Here is a 21,946-nt window from a genome sequence, read left to right as displayed (position 1 = left end):
TTGGGGAAGCAAATTACTTAAAAACAAATATTGTGCTGTGAAGGGTCTAAGCCAAAAAAGGAAATTTAAAATTAGGAAATGTCATTTTGTTTTGTTAAGAATTGAATTGAGTGAAGGCCTAGAACAGGGTTTTCTGGCACGAAGCGCAGTGGCGAATGGCGAAAATGAAAAGAAAACCTGGGGAGGGGCAAATTCCATGTCTCAATAGGCAGCCTCAAGTGGGTTCAATTGGAAAAAATCCAAGGAAGGGGGAAATCAGGCCAAATTAAGCGGTAGCCAACTTAAAATTCTTTGGATAACAAAGTTTAGAACACAATTAGATATACACAAATTCAAGTACATAAACACAATTAAGCAAATAAATCATAAATTTGTTTGCATCACGACTGAAATATCCAGAGAGAGCCACTATTCTAATGGGAAACGTCGTTGCTTCAGGGAAGCAGACTTGTCGACGGCAATGTTCTAATCTATCTTTTTCGCTTTTTCCGGCTGGGTTGCTATAACTAACAAATCGCTAAGTCGCTCATCAGTCATGGTTGTTCTGAGATATGTCTTAACCCTCCTAAGCGTTGAAAAAAATCTCTCTTTAGAGGCAGTTGAAACGGGGAGCGTCAAAGCAATTTCGAAAGCTTCCGAGATGACAGCTAAGGCGTCTTTGTTCATGTAGAGGTAGGCAAGAGCTTTTGATGGGCATTCTGGTTTCATCCTTTGTAAATACGATTTTGCCAAGGCTATCTCCGACTCAAACTTCAACTCGTTCACTAATAATGTAGGAAAGTCACGCACAAAGTCTTGTATTAGACGTGTATCCAGGAACTTCGGTGAACTTGCCTCAAACGCTTCTAAGCCTTGGATTACTGAGGAGTTTTCGCCAAACTTTTGTCTTAGTTCCGAAGTTACTCGGTCGACTATGAAGTATACAATGTCCGACCTATAAGTTTGAAAAATGTCACGATCCTCTTCTGTTCGATTTCTTGCTCTGGCACCAACAGTGGTTTCGACGTAAGAATCGAGAAGGCGTCTGCTTATAGCAACCGAGCGTCTAGGCTTTTCTATTTGGATTGAGTGCTGCTTGCATAAGCTTTTCGTTGCTTCGACCATCTTAAACCAACGCTCTTCAGATCGGAGCTCTAGAACCTGTTGTTGAACTGCTTGAAGCAGAGAATTTACGCCTGAAAGAACGAGGCTCTTGGACTGGAGATGTCAGGATGCAATATCTATCCGACCAAGGAAATTGCTCATTATTTCAAGAATGAGCAAGAGTTTGGCATCAATTGTTGCCAGCAACCCAGAAGCTTCAGAACAGTCCTCTGTTGAACTGACTTCATCCAAAATAACCCTTAATGTTTCGAGAATAGCACCTAAACGCATCCGGATCTTCTGAATTGAGGAAAACCAATAGCACCATCGAGTGTCGGCTAGCCGCTCGAGCTCAATCTTCTTTTCTCCGCGTTCTTGTTGGGTTCAAAGGAAAAGTTCGTGACGTGGTGCACTTCGGCTGAGAAAGACATATAATGCCTGAATGCAAGAAAAGAAGTTTATAACCTCCGGACAAGAAGCTATTGACTGCACAAGCACAAGATTTAGGCGATGGGCGTGACAATGAATATACCTAGCTTGTAGTGCAAATCCTTTAAGAATAGCCTGAACACCATTACATGCACCGCTCAAGACGCTCGCACCATCATAGCATTGAGCCACACAGGTGTTCCAATCCAGTCCGTGCTTTTCAATAAGATCCTTGATTGCATTAGCAAGCGATGCTGCATCTAATTGTTCAAAATGTGTACTTCCGATTGTCTCCTCGCGGATGATAGCATTGCTATCAATAAACTGAATAATTAAACCAAGCTGCTCTTTTTTCGACAGATCTTTCGTTTCATCTGCGCAGATTGCCCAATATTTCTTAATAGAGCATCTTGTTTGTTCTTGCAAGAGGTCAGCCAGTATGCTTATAAGACTATTTTGGTAGTCGGGACTCAAATAGCTTCCATACCGACGTTTTAGTTTTTGCTGAAGATCTGGGTTTCCCTCTGTCATCATTTCTAGTATTTCTATAAAATTACCTCGATTGTGTGAGTTGTCGTGTTCATCATGACCTCGAAATGGGAGCCCTTGGCGTGCTAGGGCACATGCCACTTTCGCAAGTGTGACTATATGCAGGTAATTTTCCTCTATGGCTTCCTTCCGATTTGAATAGAGAGTTGTAGCTATTGACTCAGATGTGCCACACTCAATTGCTTTATATTTGGTCCAGCTGCGATTTGCTTCGTTATGAGCTTCTGAAGCCTCGTGTTTTTCAATCCTTTCGAATAGCTTTGTCCAGTTATTCATTCCTGTGTCGACAAACACTACATTATCAGAAGTATTTCCATGATTTCTTGTTAAGGAAAAGTGCTGACAGCAAAAGCAGTAAATGGCGTCTTCTTTAATAGAATATTCTACCCATGGTTTTTTCTCATAGACTTTATCAGAAAAACGACGACCGTTTGTTTTGGGGTATACGGCTAGCTTTGGCTGGTTGGGTGACTCCCTTTTATGGTGGGAGATGTCAAGATTGCCCCTCAATATCGTATCCGATGCATCGGCTACACTTCCACCCTAGAAAAAAATCCAGTGCTTTCGCTTTTAAACGTTTTAACTTTATTCAGAGGCCGATAGCTCTGAAAGAGTTGTTCCCTTAGATAGGTGTCTAGGAGACATAAGGAATAATAGACTTTCTTAGTGAAATATTTCTAGAATTTTCAACGCTCCGCAGCAAAATACACTGTTTTCAAGCCATTTACTTCCATTTACACAGAAACTTTCGCCACTCTAAATCTTTTTTCCGTCGCTACAGTTTTGGTTTTGTTGGAAAACTTTCGTCGTGCTCACCCACCCCCCCCCCCAAAAAAAAAGTGATAGTGACGCCCCTGCTCCTAGCTTCTAATTAGCTTTTCTGCGACCGTTTAGTGTTACGTATTGGCATTTTGCCCTTAATAGTTTTCGTTTTTGTTATTTCATGATTAATAATGGGGTGGTCTATTAAATAGGGTGCTATTTCTCTCATTTGTAATAATAGCTTTATTTCCGCCTAAATTGACGATAGCATACAAATATCTTTCAACTGATCATTTAATACGCTCTAGCATCTTCTGCATGTTTAAGCACCTCCAAATGCTCAAATTCTCAGTTTTTAGGATTCGATAAAATAGTCTAAGCTAGTCAACTGAAATTTAAAAGGGTTAAAACATATATATCGTTTTTTGTCAGTTTAAGTACGAGTAGAATTTCCTAAATTAAACGATAACATAATCCGAATAAGAAACTTAGAAACTCAATACAACAAAATTCTCGTACTTATATAGCTTATCAGCAAAATCTAGGAGGGCAAGTCGTAAATTTTGTTTTGGATGAAGCACGCTGACGTGAAGCGAATGCCTCGCAATAACAGCCGATTTAACTTTAAAAAGTAGAATTTTGTCACGAAGCAGCAATTTTTATTTATACTAAAACTGTCAATTCAAATGTATTTTAGCTCTTTTTCATTCCCTTTTTGCGCCATACCCAGTTTCTAGGGCGAGAATATAACAAGAGGTATAAATAATGGTGAGCGGCCGCCTAGCAAAAATGGCTGGGCCTTAGGAAAGCATTTAATGCTCTTTCATTCTCTTAAGCTCTTCCAAAACTCTTTGTCATAAATTATGTCTGATAACTCAGGCTGTAGTCCCTCTAGTCATCTCTGAAGTCCTAGCCTGGGCCCCCCCCTCCTTGAATGACACCTCTTTATCTATAATTGTTTGTTATATGCTCGGTTATATGATTTTCCCCACAAAATTTGCGATTTATACATTAATCCAAAGTTGTAGCGCGAAATTAAGATCTTACTTTTGTAGGCTAAACTTTAGTTCGCATGGAATTTATTGCATGAAGCAAAGGCTATAAGTTTATATTAGTCAAACAATAAATGGCAAAATTACACACCTCACTTGGGCCAGCTTCTGTTGCTGCCTCGGTTGCTGCTACACTATCCACCAACTTAGCTTTTTTAGCCAGTTGACTAGGTTTAAAAATATCGATTATTTTTCTCTGACTCATCGCACACTCTTATTCAACAAATGAATTCATTCAATACTATCTTTACTTGACAATGCTAGAGAAAACACGAGGCTCCGGGTTACTATCTTTACTTGACAATGCTAGAGAAAACACGAGGCTCCGGGTTACGCGTCATTTCGTATAAGATTTTGTATTCGATAAAATTTGTATTTTTTATTCGGATGAAGGATAAATAAGGGTATTATCTAAAAAAATCTGTGGGGGGGGGGAATCAGGTCTAAGGGGGAGAGGGGAACGAGGTGTGGGGGGGCAACTGCCCCCCCTGCCACATAGCAATTTACGACCCTGGATGTAACATATCTACCAAACATCTTATCCCACTCAAATGCTAGTCGACAATCCTCTCCAATTTCAACTGCTATATTGGGAGCTCTTGTCTTCATATTGTCACTGTCAACTCCTTCAAGGTGCAGTTGTGTAAACCACTCATTTTTAAAATATCTGAACGCTTTTCCAACATGAAATAATGTAAACTAATCAAATATCATGTGGAACTGTGATACTAATAACTCATCATAAAAACTTTTACATCAATGATCACGTGGTCGGTACTCTGCGCCTGGCCTCTTCTATCCTAAGGCACGTTTTCACCGAGAAATAATAGCCGGCAATTCCAAGAATTTTCATTATCAACCAGAAGTATGATAAGACCATATGGGCCCGCAGAAACTATTATAGCAACAATTCGGACGATCTTTCTCTTGATGGTGGTACTCTGTGCTCGGAATGATAGGATACCTGGGTGCTTGTAATGATAGGCTATGGGCCTGCTCAGAATGACAGGATATAAGTGTCGTCGGAGTAATAGCATATGTGTGTCGTTAGAATGATAAGATATGTGTTTCGTGAAACGTATTAAGGAGATATAAGGGGTTGTGACTCTAACAGTAGTCCAGAATATGTGTGTCATGAAACGTATTAAAGGGTTATGGAGGATCTAAAAAAATGCCCGTACCTGGGATCGATATGGGTATTGGTCCGTCGGAGTGACTGGTCCAATGCTACTAACAAAGCCCTTTCACATCTGCCTTAAATTTCCCCTTTCTTAAAATGTTTTACAGTTACAGATAAAAAGCACCTACGATCAATCTTCTTCAGATTTTCTAAGTATCTTTTTCATTTGCCTTCTTGGACATGAAACCGTAAAATTATACATTTGTATAAGATTGAAGACCCAAATATTAGTATTAATAAATCTCTATTCAGTTTTCAAAGAAATTTTCATCATTCATGGTCGTAAGTTTGTTCGGAATAGTTTGTTCGTATCTAATGAAGAGTTTTTTTGTAATGTATTCTAATTTTCAATTTGTGTCTTTTTTATTCTTTTTGCTATCTTTAATGATTACTCCGTCTATTTTACCTTTTTTTGACGGGTAATAAATGAACAATAATAATAATAATAATATCAATAATAATATTTTTTTTATAAAAATAGTGACAAAGACCACACTGCCTTTCCATAACAAACAACAAAAGTACGAAGAACAATAGGGAAATCTTTTTGCAAGACAGTGGAGATAATTTGAATAAAAAAACTCACAATAACATGCAACCAATAAAACCAAAAATTAAAAATTTTTCAAAGCAGTCCTAGCATCCTTACTTCAGCGAAGTTCAACCAGGACTGATAAAAAGTAAGGTAAAACAAGGCGATTCAATGAGAAGAAAGAAAAATAATTTAAAAACACGTTCTTATTGCTAATCCAGCTTTTGCTAACCTCAAAGGTCTTTTTGTGACCAGTTCTGTGTTAATGTCTATCGGTTTTTTAAAATATTTTGTAAGATCATCTTTAATTAAATTTGTGTATTGAGCATTTAGTGTATATTCCCCCAAGTCCCTATTTAAGGAAATATTATTATTGATCTTAAGTCTGATTTCAATTGATTCTCGGACTACCTGCTTTATGCCTAGGTCATTGCTAATAAGGGCGGATTCATCAAAAAGTCAAAAAACTACTTGGCCTTGAATGTTGCCAAGTCACATTTTCTTATTTTTTCTCGAATTGGTATAGCTTTCCCTCAACTGACACAGCTTCAGGTGTCACAAGGGTCCTTGTGTAGACCAAAGAATCGGTTGGTTCGGTTTCTTGGTATCCTGCTTGATGAGAACCTTTCGTTTAGACACCATATAGCCATGATTAGGGTTAAAGTCTCACGGAGTTTGGGTGTCATTCGAAAACTCAAACACACCTTTCCTGGATCTATTCTGAAGCTTCTTTTTTTCTGCCTTGTCCAGTCATATGTCTCTTATTGCCCCATAGTAGGGATTTCTACTTTTCCTTCTACACTGCGGTTGCTTTCTGTCATGTATAACAAAGTACGGCGTCTGGTTATGGACACCAGCCGTTCTCCACCAAGACCGCTTCTAAATCTACAGTCTTTCTTGTGCTTCTTTTGTTTTTCATCAGCTTCAAGGCAATCTTCCAAAATCCCTTCAAAAAACTTCTCAGTTTATTTCTGATTCAGCTCCATATAACCTTCGTTCGTCACATAATATCTGCATTCCTCCTACTCCCACTGTGCGGTCAGATTTCAATCCCCTCATCGCTTGTCATCAGGTTTGGAACTCTGCCCTGCTCCATCGTTTGGCACTTTCAAGAGGATTCTTAAGGACCATTTAGTTAAGAATCAAACAGAATAGTTTTTTTTTTTTTTTTTTTTTTTTTTTTTTTTATATGTGGAGTTGATGTCCCCTGAATGTTTAGTTTTGTTATATGGTGGTCTTCTCTGCGCTTTGACTCCCAGGCCTCAGGTATGGTGTCTTTTTAATTTTATATGTTGCTTGGCGATTGATTTATTTTTATGGTTGTTTGGATATATTGTTTTTTTTTTTATTCCCCCTTGTATTCCTGGCCATGGAGCCTTTCGAGGGGGATTAGGAGTATTGTGATTGGATTATGTATGTATTGTGGAAAATAAAACTCTGAACTCTGAACTCTGAGATACTATACTTGCAGCCTATATGCAAAAATGTGGAAAAAAGAAAAAAGGCATATGACCTAGGTCACACAATTACACTTCATATGATCCACTATCCAATTTTGTTCCTATACCTGAGACAATTTCTTCAGTTTTTTGCTTTCACTGTCTGAATAGTGTTTTATACATTTACAAATCAAACAAAGTGAAAGAGAAACAAAGAAATAAAGTAAAAAGAATAGGCATGTTGAATGCACAAGGATCTGCCCACAAGCATTCCCTAAGTATTTTGACACATGTTGAATTGGGTTCCAACTAATGTTGAAAACAGGTAACTTTTTTTTCTGTCGAATTTGTAGGTGAAAATGCTCTAATTTCAGAAAATCAGGGTTTTGTATCCTTTTCTGATAAAACTTCTGACCAAACAGAAAGATTCGTAGAAGTTTCCCTACATATTGAAACTCTTTTCAAACCCAATTTTTTTTTTTTTTTTTACAAAAACTGTCATATCATTGGTGCCTTTACCCTATTTAGCCTCATTAGTAAAGGAGGTTTGTGTACAATTGTCCTGATAGCAACCCTTACATTTGGAAATAGTATTGAACAGAAGATCAAATAAAACTTTTCTTTGTTATTTAAGTGCTTAGTTTAGAAAAGGCCATGTACACAAGTATTATAATGATTATTTAATCATTGATGTTTGAGATGTGATTATTTTGCTATCTGAAAGATGAATATAGGCTATGTCATGATTCTGCTTTCAACCCTCTTTCCAAAAATGGTAATGGCCAGCCTAACTTTACAATTGAATACAAGCCCACCTCCTAATCTCTAGATACAGCCCTCATGTATATTCACAACTTTGCTGATTATGTTGATTTGTTTTTTTTTTGTATTTTTTAAAATTTATTTCTCATCAGTATTTTGTTCATAATGCCAGTTTGAAAAAAAAACAAAAAAATTTACCTGTAAACAGGGGAATTACCCTGGCACTATTGGTGCTTTTGAATGAGGAATCTCATGATATTTGTTTCTTTTAGCAAGTAAATTAATTACCTCTCCAAAAAGTTTACCAGTTTTTAACTTACAAGATGTAGTCTCTTTGTGAAATTTAAATAAAGAAACAAGTTTTTTTTCAACTGAAAGTAAGGAGCAACATTAAAACTTAAAACAAACAGAAATTATTACGTATATGAGGGGGTTTGCCTCCTCGTCAATACCTCGCTCTTTATGTTGAAGTTCAAATTTTGTTCCAATTCTTTAAGAATGACCCCTGAATCACAAAAGGTTTTATTAGCATAAATAGTTGTTATGAAAGTACAAAAAAAACTTTAGCATAAAGAGTGGGGTATTGACAAGGAGGCAAATCCTCATAAACATAATAATTTCTGTTTGTTTTAAGTTTTAATGTTGCTCCTTACTTTCAGTTGAAAAAACTTGTTTTTTATTTAATTTCTAATCGTTTCCCCCCTGAACTCCACCTCCACCAGAAAAAATCCCCCCTGAAAACGTCTGTATACTTCCCTATAACCAATGTTGTATGTAAACAATGGCCAGAGTTTAGAACTTGCCGTCCTTCCTCAGGCGACTGTGGGGGACCAAATTATCCTCTCAAAGACATGGCTATTAGATTTTTCGACTGTGTTGAACAAAATGGCTATCTCAAAACTTTGGTCGGGTGACTTTGGGAAAAAATAAGTGTGAGAGGGGGCCTGGTTGCCCTTCAATTTTTTGGTTACTTAAAAAGGGCGATAGAACTTTTAATTTTTGTTTGAATAAGCCATCTGCCGATATTCTAGGACCACTGGGTTGATACAATCACCCCTTAAAAAAAAAAAACATGCATCCCTGATCTTTCTTCTGGCAAAAAAAACCCCACAAAAATCCACATTTTTGAAGATAGGAGCTTAAAACCTTTACGGTAGGGTTCTCTGATACGCTGAATCTGATGATGTGATTTTCATTAATATTCTGTGACTTTTAGGGGGTGTTTCCCCCTTTTTTTGAAAATAAGGCAAATGTTCTCAGGCTTGAATATATTTCTATGAGAGGTCTATAACACAGGGCTGGGGATTTCTAATTTTTTTCCCGTTGCTCATCTTCACCTCCCTACACCTTACAAGCTGTACATAATTACATAGTACTAATGTACACGAACAAACAAAAATATGCTTGCCTGGCTAAATTAAGAGTGCTGTTTAGGTTAATTCCACTAAGAGAAAGAGTTTCCTAGAAAAAAAAGATATTTTTCTCAAAAACTTAAGCACAGGGTAGCAAGCATGTTTGATCAACAAACTTTTGCAAAGAAGTCTTATTATGGAATATATTTCTATGAGAGGTGTATAACACAGGATTGGGGATCTAATTTTCTCCAGTTGCTCTTCTTTATCTCCCTACATCTTAAAAGCTGTACATAGTTACACAGTTCTAATGTTCACAAACATACAAAAATATGCTTGGCTGGCTAAATTAAGAGTGGTGTTTAGGTTAATGCCCCTAAGAGAAAGATTTTACTAGAAAAGAAATATATTTTTCTCAAAGACTTAAGCACAGGGTAGCAAGCATGTTTGATTACCAAACTTTTGCAAAGAAGACTCATCCTGAAATGTCTTTGTATAAAAGTTTCATAACTCGAATTGAGGTGCCCCTGAAGTCTACACCTCTTTTTGAAATGAAATCCGACCCCTCGACTTGGAAGTGAGCCTACCTCAGTTTTAAGCTAACTGTAATCCAGGAAAAAAACATCTTATTCTAAATCCATTTGTTCAGAGTGTCTTTGTAGACCAAATACTTGAGCCTTTTTTGTCATATAAAGATTTGTAAAAATGGGTCTACACAAGTTCAGTAGGCAGGAATGGCTGCAAGCATCCCATCCATAAATCTTAACAAATCTACCCACATCCCACCTTTTTTTTCTTCTTTCTTTTTTTTCCTTCCTTCTTTTTTTTTTTTTTTTTTTTTTTTTTTTTTTTTTTTTTACTCTCTTCTATACACCTTCACTTTTTTCACCTTCACCCACATCCCACCTTAGTCCACTGTTTTATCTGTAAAGTCAAATGTCAGTTGCCCTTGATGTGATTTATCAACTATTTTAGTGTATCTGATTTTTTTTTTTTTTTTAATTGAGCTGTAGTGTAATATTTTTGCTTAAAAGATTAAGAATTTAAGATATTAAAGATGACAGCAAGCTAATAGTAATCTCAAGACATCTTCTAAAACTGCATTCCTAAAGTGATTTTTTCTATTTAAAATACATTCCCAGCAATAAATATATTAAATATAATGAAATAGTAAACCTACCTACGTCTATAAACTTCACTGTAAGGGATTCTTCAAGCAACTTGGCTACAAGTAGAAATTTCAAATATTTTCAGTGCTATTCCGAAACCTTATATTCCTCTCTAAGATGATGACAAAGATTCTAAAACAGGGATTGAAGTGTCAAAAAAGGTACTAGTTCATTAGCTTCTAGTAATTGTCTCCTTGTTGCTTTTAGCGAGAGCTGGCACCTTTTCCTCATTGACATTTCATCCGAAATGAGAAGGTGTGTTACAGCTAAATCATAAAAGGGGTGAAAGAACCAGATTCTGAATGTTTATGGATCTTCTATGAGAGACTGGTGAATTTTGGGTACAACATGCAAATAACAATAAGAATGAAAATGAATCTTGGAATTTTCTCTGAATCTTGAGAAATGATTTTGTTTTTCTGTCACAAGTTTGTATTTCATTTTTATGCTTGTCGTGAAATTTGAAATACTGTTTTAAATTTTGGTCACACACAAATGCCAATTTTTCATTTTTCACCTAATTTATAGATTTTTCATATTGTTAGCAACAGCCTTCGGTTAACTATTAAAAACTTTGTACCCCTGCATAAACAGAAAGTTGTTTGTAACAGTTGGGATAATACAAACAGGTCTTCAGTTTTACCAAATAGAAAGGATTGCTCACTGAAAAAATGTAAATGACTGATTATCTACTGGATTTAATTACCATTTTCCATGTTCCACCTCCTAGCTTGTGAGTGTTTTGTTTACAAAGAGTTTGATACTTAATGCTCATCAAATTCAAAATTTATAACTTTACTATGTTTTAGCACTGGGTTGTAAAAATGTACCATCTTTGCAAAATTTATTTGACACACTGAGTTTTTGCATCTGACCCAAGTTGGATTAAGTTGTTACTTTCATTGTAGTTGAAATTAAAATCCAGTTTTAATTAACTACTGCAAACATACTGCCATCATTGCAAAATGCTGTGACATGCACTACACATTTTGACTTAATTATTTTGTTGAAATTTTCTAATTTTGAGCCTGCCACACTAATACCAGAAATTGGAAAGACAAACTTTGTATAAATTGTATTTGAATTAGTATTAGCTTTTGCATCACTTGATCTTGCCATACATAAGATTTGCAGTCAAATTCAGATTCTGCACAGAGTTGTAAAATTACCAGAAGTTTTGCAAGATTATATTTTGTGCACACTGCAAATCTTGTCTTACTATCTAAGCAAAATCATTTCAACAGTGATCACAAAAAGCTTGTCAAAATGAAAAGCATGCCCAAACGAAACTAAAAATCATGAGCCAAAAAAAAAATGCACATTTTGAATAGCAGTTTTCGTCCGAGTTTGTGAGAGCCAAGGAAAGATATATATGCACAAAATTCTCATAAGTTTGATAAAACTGTTCAAAAATAGTTGGGATTTTCTGAAATGTCTTATCTTTGTCACAAAACATGGTCACAACGACTATGCCAAAAAAAAAACAACTTTTAATTCGTTTATTGATTGCCTATTACAAAGAAAAACCAAAAGAATATAACTGGTTCACATTAATACATTTTACATCACTACTGGTTAAAGACCTATTTTTTTAATTTTAGACTTTTCTTATTCTCAGAAATAATTTTTTGGCAGTTTTTTGGGGTTGCCGTCAGGGGTTCACTCATCAAATCTACTTTTGAGCAATTAAAAACTATATAGAAATATTGTATATATAGGAGTTATAAATTTTCAAAATCCTCAGTACATTCACTTTGCAATGGTAAGCTTAAATGTAGGTACTTCTTGCACTAATTAGACTCTAAGTAAAATGGTTCATGTAAAGTCCAAGCCACATTTTTAACTGCTGGAGGCTGGTACATAACTATAGTATTGATACAAAATACTTTAATACACAGCGTTGAGCTGGTACATAACTATAGTAATAGTACAAAATACTTCAACACAGTGTTGATATAGGCTTCTCAAATCAGGAGCCTACCATATCAAATTTCTGCATCTTTAGCAAAAGTGTGGTGTTAAAATCAGCATAGAACATGGATTATTCTTAAATCACGGCTTTTTATTGATACATTTTACTGTATTCCAGCTCGGATATTAAGATTGCTAGAGTAAATCTCAATAAAACCCTAGTTGTGTTTCAGTTTGGGCTCAAAAGTTCATTTTTCTTATACTTCTGGAATTGTAGAAGTGACTCCTAGGAACTGAGCTAATGTCAAAGTCAACCTTGAATTTGTCTCACGTTGGGAAAAGTTTTCCTAGTGTCTTTTGAATTACACAAGAAGGGATAGAGTTAAGAGGTGAAAAACATTTTCCTTGGACCTTACTTCGGCAGAAATTTATATCTAAAGGTTCTATTCCCTTAGAACCAAACGTTTCAAAGTTCAAGAAAAGCCAGTGTCCTGGACTGAGGTGCCAGGGCTTAGGCTGAGTGATTAAAATATCTTTCAGGGCCCTAATTTGAACTTTAAATCCTTTCCTGAAAGTTCACTAGTCTAGCTCAAGAAGTTCCCAAGTTGGCAAAAGGCTACTAAATTGTAATTTTACTTGAATTCACAATGACTGACAGATTCTGTAACTCTGTAATGACTTATTTAAGTAAGAAAAAGAGAAACGATTTTCAAGTTTGGCATATAAAGTTTTTAGATCGGCCATGCAAGAAATGGCATTCTGCTGTCTGAGTTACATTATATTTCTCAAGTTGCATGTTCTAAAATTGCAGATATTTTTGTAAATACCATTTTGCATACAACCAAATCAAGGAGGCACACTTGTGCCTCTTTAAAGAGGCGACCCACCACAATGTTAAGCGATTTCCGGTCCTAGCGGTCGCAGAGAGACGGCGGTGACCTTATTTTGTAGCCTAAGCTCAAACTAAGAAACATGCAAAATTTCACCCCCCTCCGGCTTTATCTTCATGGGGGAAAGTGGGCCAGAAGTGTTGACCCTCCCACCACAGCCCCCCGTTAACGTTGTCCAATCGGGCTGAAATTTAGAAGATAAGCTTTCCTAGGGCCTTGGAGCTTATTCTAAAAATTTCAGCTCAATCCGATCACTCCTTCCCTGTTTTCTAAAAACCAAATATAGCCACTTAATGTTCATAAATTTTTTTTTTATCAGCCACGTCTACAGGCCACGGTTGGCAACGGATCTGGGTGAATGAGGACTCATTCGAACCGGAATTCAACCTGTTAGGGCCTTTTGATATTTTCAGACCGAAAAAATTATCCCCCGAATTTACATTTACGAAAAACCTCGTTTTCCCATAAGAGTCTGTGGTAATTTTTGAAATTCCTAAAAGTATGGTATTTCATTATTAAATTAGATAAAAATATTCCTCTTGATCTGACAATACCGACTGTAAGCTTCCGAAACTTCCAGCTCTTTCCCAGAAGTTTTTTTTTGACGAAAAACGAAAATCTTACTTTTTATTTGCTTGCGTCGAAAATAGATTGAAGAGACTAAAAATAATTTAAAAAGAGTCTCTGATGGTACAGTGGTCAATATTCCTGTCTGTCATGCGGAAGACCTGAGTTCGATTCCCCGTTAGAGTAAAATTTTTATATATTGAATTTAAAGTAGTATCTCTTAAATTTAAAGTTTAAAAAAGAAACTCTTTTTTAAATCCAATCTATTAAATCCTTCGGCTCAACAGGCGTCTCCAGAAGAATATCACAGTCGGCCTTCAGCTTACAGGCAAGTCTCCACTGCTTTGATAACATGCCGTATACCCGCATGCTCGAAGAAAAGTTGAAAAAAGGAAAATCTTACTGTGCATTTGATTTGAGTATTTAGGAATTAAAAGCCTTAACACAAGAATCTTCAAAATAGGGGTGTTTTGGGGGCGGCAGCCCCCCAAACACCCCAAACACCCAACTTTAGCTCCTGACACGATCAACTAACAGTTAGTCAAGCAATAATAAGTAATAAACTGGACAAAAACGTGCAGAAATTATTTGAAAAAAACTACGTTTTCGAAAGAGTTAAAGAGGCTGAGTCACAAGTTCTAACCTTAAAAGGTACAGGGATTAGGAGGTGCAGTTAGGGAGCTGCCGCCCCCAAACCCCGCACTTTTGCAGCCTCTTTTGTTAAGATTTTTATTTTTGGGGGTCTACCGCGTCCCTCAACCCCCGCTTTTTCCCTTGCAAAGAAATGCTTTGCAACACAAACGAAGTCTGCTTGAATTTTTTACCGTAAGAACATCCTATTGCATCTCTTTGATTAGAAACAGTACTGAGCCTGTTTGCTGGATTTTTTTACAGGAGATTTTTCCCTAACCGATAACAAGCTATAATGTGATGAACTTGGTACGACCAACTGATTGCAGGCTACAGGACTTAAAAAACCTTAACAAAAGAGGCTGTAAAATTGGGGGTTGGGGGGGCGGCAGCCCCCCAACTGTACCTCCTCATCCATGTACGTTTTAAGGTTCGAACTTGTGACTCAGCCTCTTTAACTATTTCGAAAACGTAGTTTTTTCAAATAATTATAAAGAGAATTAATCTCCTGAGCATCAATAATGACGATATTTATTGTCTTTTGGCTATGAAAATAAGCAAACAAACTGTCTGAGAATTTTTTCAGATTTCTTCTAGAATTTATTTGAAGTTTCGATATTAATCTTTTTATCTATGATTTCTGAAACTATCCAAAGACAATAATTACCATATATTCTATATGTCCTAGCTGTTGACTTCCAGTAAATAATATTTACAGGACAAACTTGTTTATATGTTCAAGTTAAACTTATTTTAATAAGACTCTACTTGAAGGGCTTTTGAATATTTCATGAAGCTGATGAAGCAGTCGAGGTTGATGAATGATGCACTAAATGTCGAAAATACTGCATTTCTAATTATGAAAATACTAAAACATGAACTTGGTAAATTTTGTTGTCAGGAATGGACTTATTTGCCAAATTAGGGGCCTTTTGAAGTTGAAGGACTCTAAATTATCTTCAACATCTGCTGAACAGGCTTAGCGAAATGGAAAAAATTGCGAAAGGGTTTTTTATTTCATTATGTCATTCATAGCCAATGTGGTCCTACAAATTATTTGTGAGCTAGCTTAAGGAAATGCCGAGGAATGAATTTACACCCCAGGGGTTTTGCATGCTACTGCCTCTACTATTTTCCTACTTACAGGGCTTTAAAGATTTAGTAAAGACAGGTTTATCAATCTTAATTTGAACAAAAAGAAGATATTTCGAAGCTGGTCTATGAGTATTCTGTTCTTGGACTGTGTCCTGAGGAAGGCTGTTCCTAGGCTGGTGGTGTGTGAGGCAAACCTAACACCCTGCTTTTTTGACCTCATCATAAATATGCAATGATACGTATTTGTAGTAAATTTGCTTCAAAGATTCCTATCTGTTGTTTAGAATATCGTTTTCAAGCCTGTGGGCTCATTGATGGGCTTTAAAATACATCTCGAATAATAGAAACAGATTGCTGAGTTGAAAGTAATAAGACTAAAATCAACAGAAAATTTAATTTCTAAAAATATAAAATGAGTTTTCAAGAAAATTTTTTATTGTTCAACATATATAGAAGTTGTCAAATTATTATATCTTTCCAATGTTAAAGGAATTTTTCTGGGTTTGGGAACAACAGATTTAGTTATAGGCCTAGTACTGTCCCCTTTGGCTCATTTTCAGTGGTATTAATTCCAAATGACTTCAACCTTTCTTGAGACATTGATGTATGTAGTGACTTCAACCTTTCTTTAGACATTGATGTAGGCAAATACGTTTTTATTACCAAATTGTTTTTATTATCAACTTCCTAAAGCACTATTCACAGTTGGTCATTGTTAGTGGTATGGTCAGGTGTATTCAGAGTGCAATCCATAAATTAAGAAAAAATCTTTTCTCTTATGATTTCATGTCTTTTATCGTTGATATTGATTTTGTTCTTATCAGTAATTGAATTTATATTTAGGAACTCATTTTACAGCCATTTTCTGTCAGAATCCTCGTTTACAGTCATATGATTTTGTAACTTCTTACAACAACCTATGAAAATGTCCTTCCTATGGATAGTTTTGATGTCAAACAAAAACTGCATTGTGACATGTAATTAGAAAACGTATCCATTATTATAGCGGAATAATCTTTTTTTTTCCTATAGGCTATGGCTTTTCCTCTAATGTCATTGGCCATCTTCTTGGCCTTAGATCACTTAACACTTTGTCTTGGAATGTCTCAATCAACTTCGCACACTTTATCTTATCATAATTCAACGATTCTGATCAGATGTCCAAAGTTTTTTTTCTGGATCACCATTGGCAGCGTGGCGCTGCCTGAGTAAATAGAATTAAGGCTTCAGTGTATTGTGTTGTTTTCCAAGGCCACTTTGTATGGAAGGAGTTTTGTAGAAATTTTAGAGGGGGCTCGTTTGATTGGTAATTGAAGGTCAAATGGCCTTTTTTGAAGGTCACTGGAGGGAAACCAGCCCCTTTCATGCTCCTTTAAGCTATCCTTCCCCAAAGATATCCGATTGAAATTTTGTGATGGCCGTTTTGTTCAAAATATTTGCAAGGAGATTAAATGCATGCTGCTGCGACTACGGCTGCTAATGCGACTACTAATACTGCAATACTATGACTAACCCTAAGATTACAAATAGGCTACTACGAAATGCGACTTGGGATGGAATTCAACCTAATAATAGGAAGCCAAATGCTGGATCAGAATTTTGCAAATAAACAAGTCATCTTCTTTTTACTAGTTCGTCATTTTTCGCCATCCTATACTGAAATCCATTTGACATAGGATATTTTTTCAATTGTAGGATATCCCATATCACTCTTTTAGAAAGGTGTTAGGTCCAAAAGGGTAATACTCTCTCTCTCTTTCTCTCTCTTACACCTGGGTCATGATGGCCTAGTAGAATGGTCATGTACTAACACACTGTTAGCATCGCTTATTTCCTCAACTTTTGTTCAATCACTATTGCAATAGGATTTTCTGTTATTCCCTTTGTCTCTGTAAAGTGACCATCAGTTTTAACCACAAATTGAGTTCAATTACGTTTAGTTTTTTCTGTAAAAACTACTTGAGAATTTTGTTCATTTAGAATTACGTTACAGATTACCAAGAGTGTAGAAGTTTAGGACTTTTCGACCCAGATGCCTCTGAAATTGAAGGATCGAAAAACCTTGTAAGATTTAGCATTTCAAGTAACAATTCGCATTGAGCTGCTTTATTGTCCTTTACCAACTCTCTCCTTTGGGCATCGGGTAGTTTTTTTTTACATCTTCTTTTATATGCACTCTAAAACTGAGGATAAAAGGATACAGGATCTCCAGAACCATTAATGGCGCTTAGGGCGTGAAATTGATGTTTCAATTACTGGGCATTTTTACAGGACCAGTTAGCAAGCCTGTCACCCAACCTTGCAGCAGTTGGAGTCGAACCCTGAGCCCAGTCCCGCCAGGTAGAGAATCAATACATTGTTCTATAGTAGGTATTTCAAAATTAGTCGGTTAGTAAAAATTTATTTTATTTTCCAGAAAAAAAATAGAAGAAGGACAGTTTTATAACCACAAGAAGAGTGAAACTATTCAGTATTGATTAAAGTCAATAATCAATCAGCTCCTCATCGCGATTCTGGACTGTTGAGTCTATTGCCGTATCCTTTACCTTACCTCTTTACCCTTTTTATTCCATCTCCTCTCCCTAAAAAAAAACATTTGAATTTCATTCCAGGTCAGATCAGTCTGACATAAACACATCACAGTTTCACTTTTTAAAAGTTCGTATATTCAACATGTTTTTACTTTTCTAGGAAGTTATCTGGTATCTTGGAGTTCTTCTCCAGGCTAAAGAATCTTGGCGAAACACCCAGTATTTCCATCCACCTAACCCAGAAAGGACACTAATTGAACCCCAAGTAGAAGGTCCCATATATAATTTTCCTAACAATGGAGTTAATGGACTTTACCCGTGCTTCCCAGCTTTACCATCAGCCATTCCAGTTCCTTTGCAACCCGTGCCCGATTTGTTCTTACATCCTGCATGCATCTCAATTGGAAATCTTCCTGTAGTTTATAATCCTTCAAGTGCTGAATATGTTCCTTATATTACTCAAGGCTTTCATTCTTCAAATGACCATGATGGGTCTCCCGTGGATATGCAAGCTCCAAGGCTGCCTACATATGTTAATCGCAGTACAGATGTGCCATTGTACCAGAACCTGTCTTTCAGCACAAGAGGAGGCACTAGTCGACTTGAACTAGGTGACCATGTGTATATGGACTTCACTGATGATTTAGGATTCGTTTTCATTAACAATAAGGTAAAGAACTCCTATTTTTACTCGATATTCTTGTGATAGTTATAAACAGCTTTCCTTTTAAGTAAAAGCCGGGCATGTTGGCTAAATTTCTAGGAAAAATGTGTGTGCTAGCTGACATTGTTGGTAAATTTTTGTTTCAAAAAACCCAGAGAGAAAAATCTCAGTGAGAAAAAAACAACAAACGAGACTGCGGCTAGTGGAGAGAAAAGCAACAAAAATATAAAACAACGCGGATATTTCGCCTGTATCCAAACAAGGCGTCTTCAGCACGAAAGAAACATAAGAGGAACAATATATAAAAAAAGAAGCTAAAACTAAAAAAAAACAATAAAACCACCATCAAAAAAAAATAATATACAATTGGCGCAAACTGATCCACGTAGGGAAAAGATGCTATTATAGAGTTGCTTCAGTTAGGACACCAGAGTAACTGAGGAAAAATAAAGAAAACTGGAAATTATTTTAATTATGCTGTTGCGAAATAATCCTTTTATTTGCTATTATTGAAGCAAATTGTTTTGGTCTAGCAGGTAAAATAGTCCCCTGGTGATTATTTAAAATCTTAACTCCCTTATTGACTGTTGATTCACTCTTTAGAAGATTATCATAAATTGGGTCAATTTTTAAATTACCTGTGTCCCTATTTATCGAAAGGTTAGCAAATATATTTTTTTTATTTCTATGGCTTCTCTCGCCCCTTGTCATTTGAAATAGCTAAGGCCTCATCAAATTTTACAAAATGATATGGCTGAAACCAAATATGTTCTGCTAAGGCTGAAACGAAAGTTTCCGGAGGCTTGCTTAATTTTAGGGTTTTTTCTATCGAATTTCGATGTTCAATAAATCTTTCAGCGAATTGTTGGTGATCCTACCAATATAGAACTTCCCACAAGAACACGGAATTTTATACACCCAACTTACTAAATTTCCCCGGGTTAAATCTTTCCCAGAATTAAGAAAACTACCCATTGGTCTCAACGATTGGAAACATGTTTGGAAATTTACGCAAAATCCGTGAAAGTTTCTTACCCAAATCAGGTACATATGGCAATGAAATGGAGCTTTTTGATACATTTAAATCTGAAAACTGAGAAATCCCAATAACCCTATTATTTTGTTTAACACGTCTATTTTCAATTATTGTGTCAATGAACTTAATTGGGTAATTGTTACAAAACAAAATATCCTTCAAGTATAACAATTCGGAATCTAGAAATTCCTGGGAACAAATTCTAAAGGCTCTATCCACTAGTGAAATTACAACCCCCAAATTTTAAAGCCATTAATTGATAAATATGGAAAAGGAAAAACTTGTCTTTATGTGGGATTTCTGGACCTCCACAAGGCGTTCGACAGTGTCGACAGAGAGCTATTGAAGGATGCCCCGTTTAGCATTGGCTTCCCTCATTTGTTTGTGAGGTTGATAGTGAGTATGTGTATTTGTGTAAGTGGAATCGTGTTAGTTGGTAACAGGTTTTCTAGGCTTTTTAATGTTAAGCTGCGAGTAAAACAAGGCAGCACTCTTTCTCCTAAATTGTTTAATATTTTTATAAATGATGTTGTTGATTTTCTAGAGCATAGATTGGCTCCAAAAGTTAGTCTAGGGACCCATAAACTATCACTACTATTATTTGCAGACAATATTGCTTTGGTGGCTAGTACACCGCAAGATCTGTAGACGCCTCTGAGTCTTACAGAAAAATACTTGCAGATGAAAAAATTAAGGCTGAATGTTGAAAAGAGTGAAGTTGTTATTTTATAAAAAAAGGAAAACAAGTGGCGAAGATAATTATAGATTTAAATTTAATAATAAGGAACTGAAAGTAAGTAAAATAATAAAATATTTAGGATTTTTTTTATCGGAAAATGGAAGTTTAAAGAGTCATGTTGATGAACTAATTAATAGAGGCAAAGTGGCCATGTCTGCAATTTTTAGGAATCCGACGATAATGGGAATTAAAAACCTAAAAATGCATAAAAGAATATTTAATACAAAAATTTTACCAGTAATAGAATATGGAGCAGAGATTTGGGGCGGAGAAGCGGCACAGAAGTTGGAGTCCCTTCAGCTCCAGTATTATAAAAGACTGTTTGGATTACATCAGACAACTCATTCACAGATTTTGAAAGGTGATTTGGGCCTGTTTTCGTTAAAACTACATAGGTCTATTTTGATATTTAAGTTTTGATTGAAGCTCTTTGGGTGTAATGAAGATAGACTAGCAAGAGCTGCTTGCTATCAGATCTTGGGGTATGGCTCAAAACTGTCGTGGCCATCCCAAATTAGGTCATTACTAGAAAGAGTGGGAATGCCTTACTTATGGAAGGACGGTCTTGGTTCCCGTGATCTACCAAAAAATTTAGTAAGCCAGGTACGATTTATCTTAGAGGGTCAAGAAATTCAGTATTGACAAAGGCTGATTTTAAATTCCGCTACATTGAATCATTATAATCAGGTTAAACCTAGTTTTGGAGAGGAAATTTATTTTAAATTCAATTTACCGGCTATGATTTTATGTCGATGGATTCAGCTTAGGGCAAATTGTCTTCCAATCCAGAGTAGGCAAATGGTGTTCGACAGGGGGATATTACATCCTGATGGTCGGTATGTGTGTCCTCTTTGTAGGGATGAGGACGAAGATTTGGACCATTTTCTCCGAAAGTGCCCGGTGCTCTCTGATTTAAGGGAAAATTACTTAAATGGGATTGTTTTGCTGCTAGTAGGGTGTATCTATTGAATTTGGGGCCTTTATGTTCCTTGGCAGCTTTCCAAAGCAGATTACCAGACTGGTTATTGCTATTGTTGTCAATTGCATATGGAATTATACACATTGCAAAAAAAAGCTGGCAAGGTATAATGTGGTCAAACATGTTTTGAGAGTATGATCATAATTATATAACTCAACCGAACGGGTTTTTTGAGACAACATCTGTTTTTTAGGAGCCAATGAGAGAGCGGAGGTTACTCAATATACGATAACTTGATTGGTGATTGGGATTTGAATAAAAGGAATGGTTTTCTTTACAATTCATATTAGTAAGAGAATTGAATTCAAAGAGAATAGTTTATTTGAGAGGATATTAGTAGAGAAAAATGAGTGGTGCATTTACATTATTGGAGATTAATGATGAAGTCGACAGCAGCGACGATATACGAGTACCCAATGTGGCTGTGGAAATAGCCGGAGGTTGTAGACTATGCCTTGAATGGGACAATATGTATGCTAGATACGTGATATCATTAAGCAAATTTAAGCAGGAGGAGCAACTATGTTTTGCTGGAAAAGTGAATATTCACCATACAAATATACTTTTGTCATCATTAGATGTCCTATCGAAATAT

At 36.1% G+C, this 21,946-nt stretch overlaps 2 protein-coding genes across 2 annotated transcripts; both read right to left on the bottom strand.

Annotated features, from left to right (window-relative positions):
- Window positions 1–465: 465 nt before the first annotated feature.
- On the bottom strand, window positions 466–1,104 carry LOC148941005 (uncharacterized). Its single transcript, XM_089105135.1, has one exon. The coding sequence runs from the start codon at window positions 1,102–1,104 to the stop codon at window positions 466–468; it is 639 nt and encodes a 212-aa protein (XP_088961261.1).
- A 363-nt stretch (window positions 1,105–1,467) lies between these two features.
- LOC148941004 (zinc finger MYM-type protein 1-like) lies at window positions 1,468–4,080 on the bottom strand. Its single transcript, XM_089105134.1, has 2 exons — window positions 3,967–4,080; window positions 1,468–2,604 (listed from the first exon to the last, which is right to left on the bottom strand). Exons 1-2 carry the CDS (start codon window positions 4,078–4,080, stop codon window positions 1,468–1,470), a joined length of 1,251 nt encoding a protein of 416 aa, XP_088961260.1.
- Window positions 4,081–21,946: the final 17,866 nt, after the last annotated feature.

Source organism: Artemia sp. Qi Xiang Cuo, chromosome 19, assembly GCF_049724085.1.
Source record: "Artemia sp. Qi Xiang Cuo chromosome 19, ASM4972408v1, whole genome shotgun sequence".
Lineage (NCBI taxonomy): Eukaryota > Metazoa > Arthropoda > Branchiopoda > Anostraca > Artemiidae > Artemia > Artemia sp. Qi Xiang Cuo.
Note: the sequence above shows the minus strand (reverse complement) of the source record. Positions and strands in the feature narration are given on the sequence as shown.

Bases quoted from the DNA above. Each gene is read 5' to 3' on its own strand.
- LOC148941005 (XM_089105135.1), bottom strand. From the start codon at position 1,104: ATGGTCGAAGCAACGAAAAGCTTATGCAAGCAGCACTCAATCCAAATA.
- LOC148941004 (XM_089105134.1), bottom strand. From the start codon at position 4,080: ATGAGTCAGAGAAAAATAATCGATATTTTTAAACCTAGTCAACTGGCT. The intron at 2,605-3,966 runs GTGTGTAATTTT...ATTTTTTTCTAG, and splicing joins CAGAAGCTGGCCCAAGTGAG to GGTGGAAGTGTAGCCGATGC.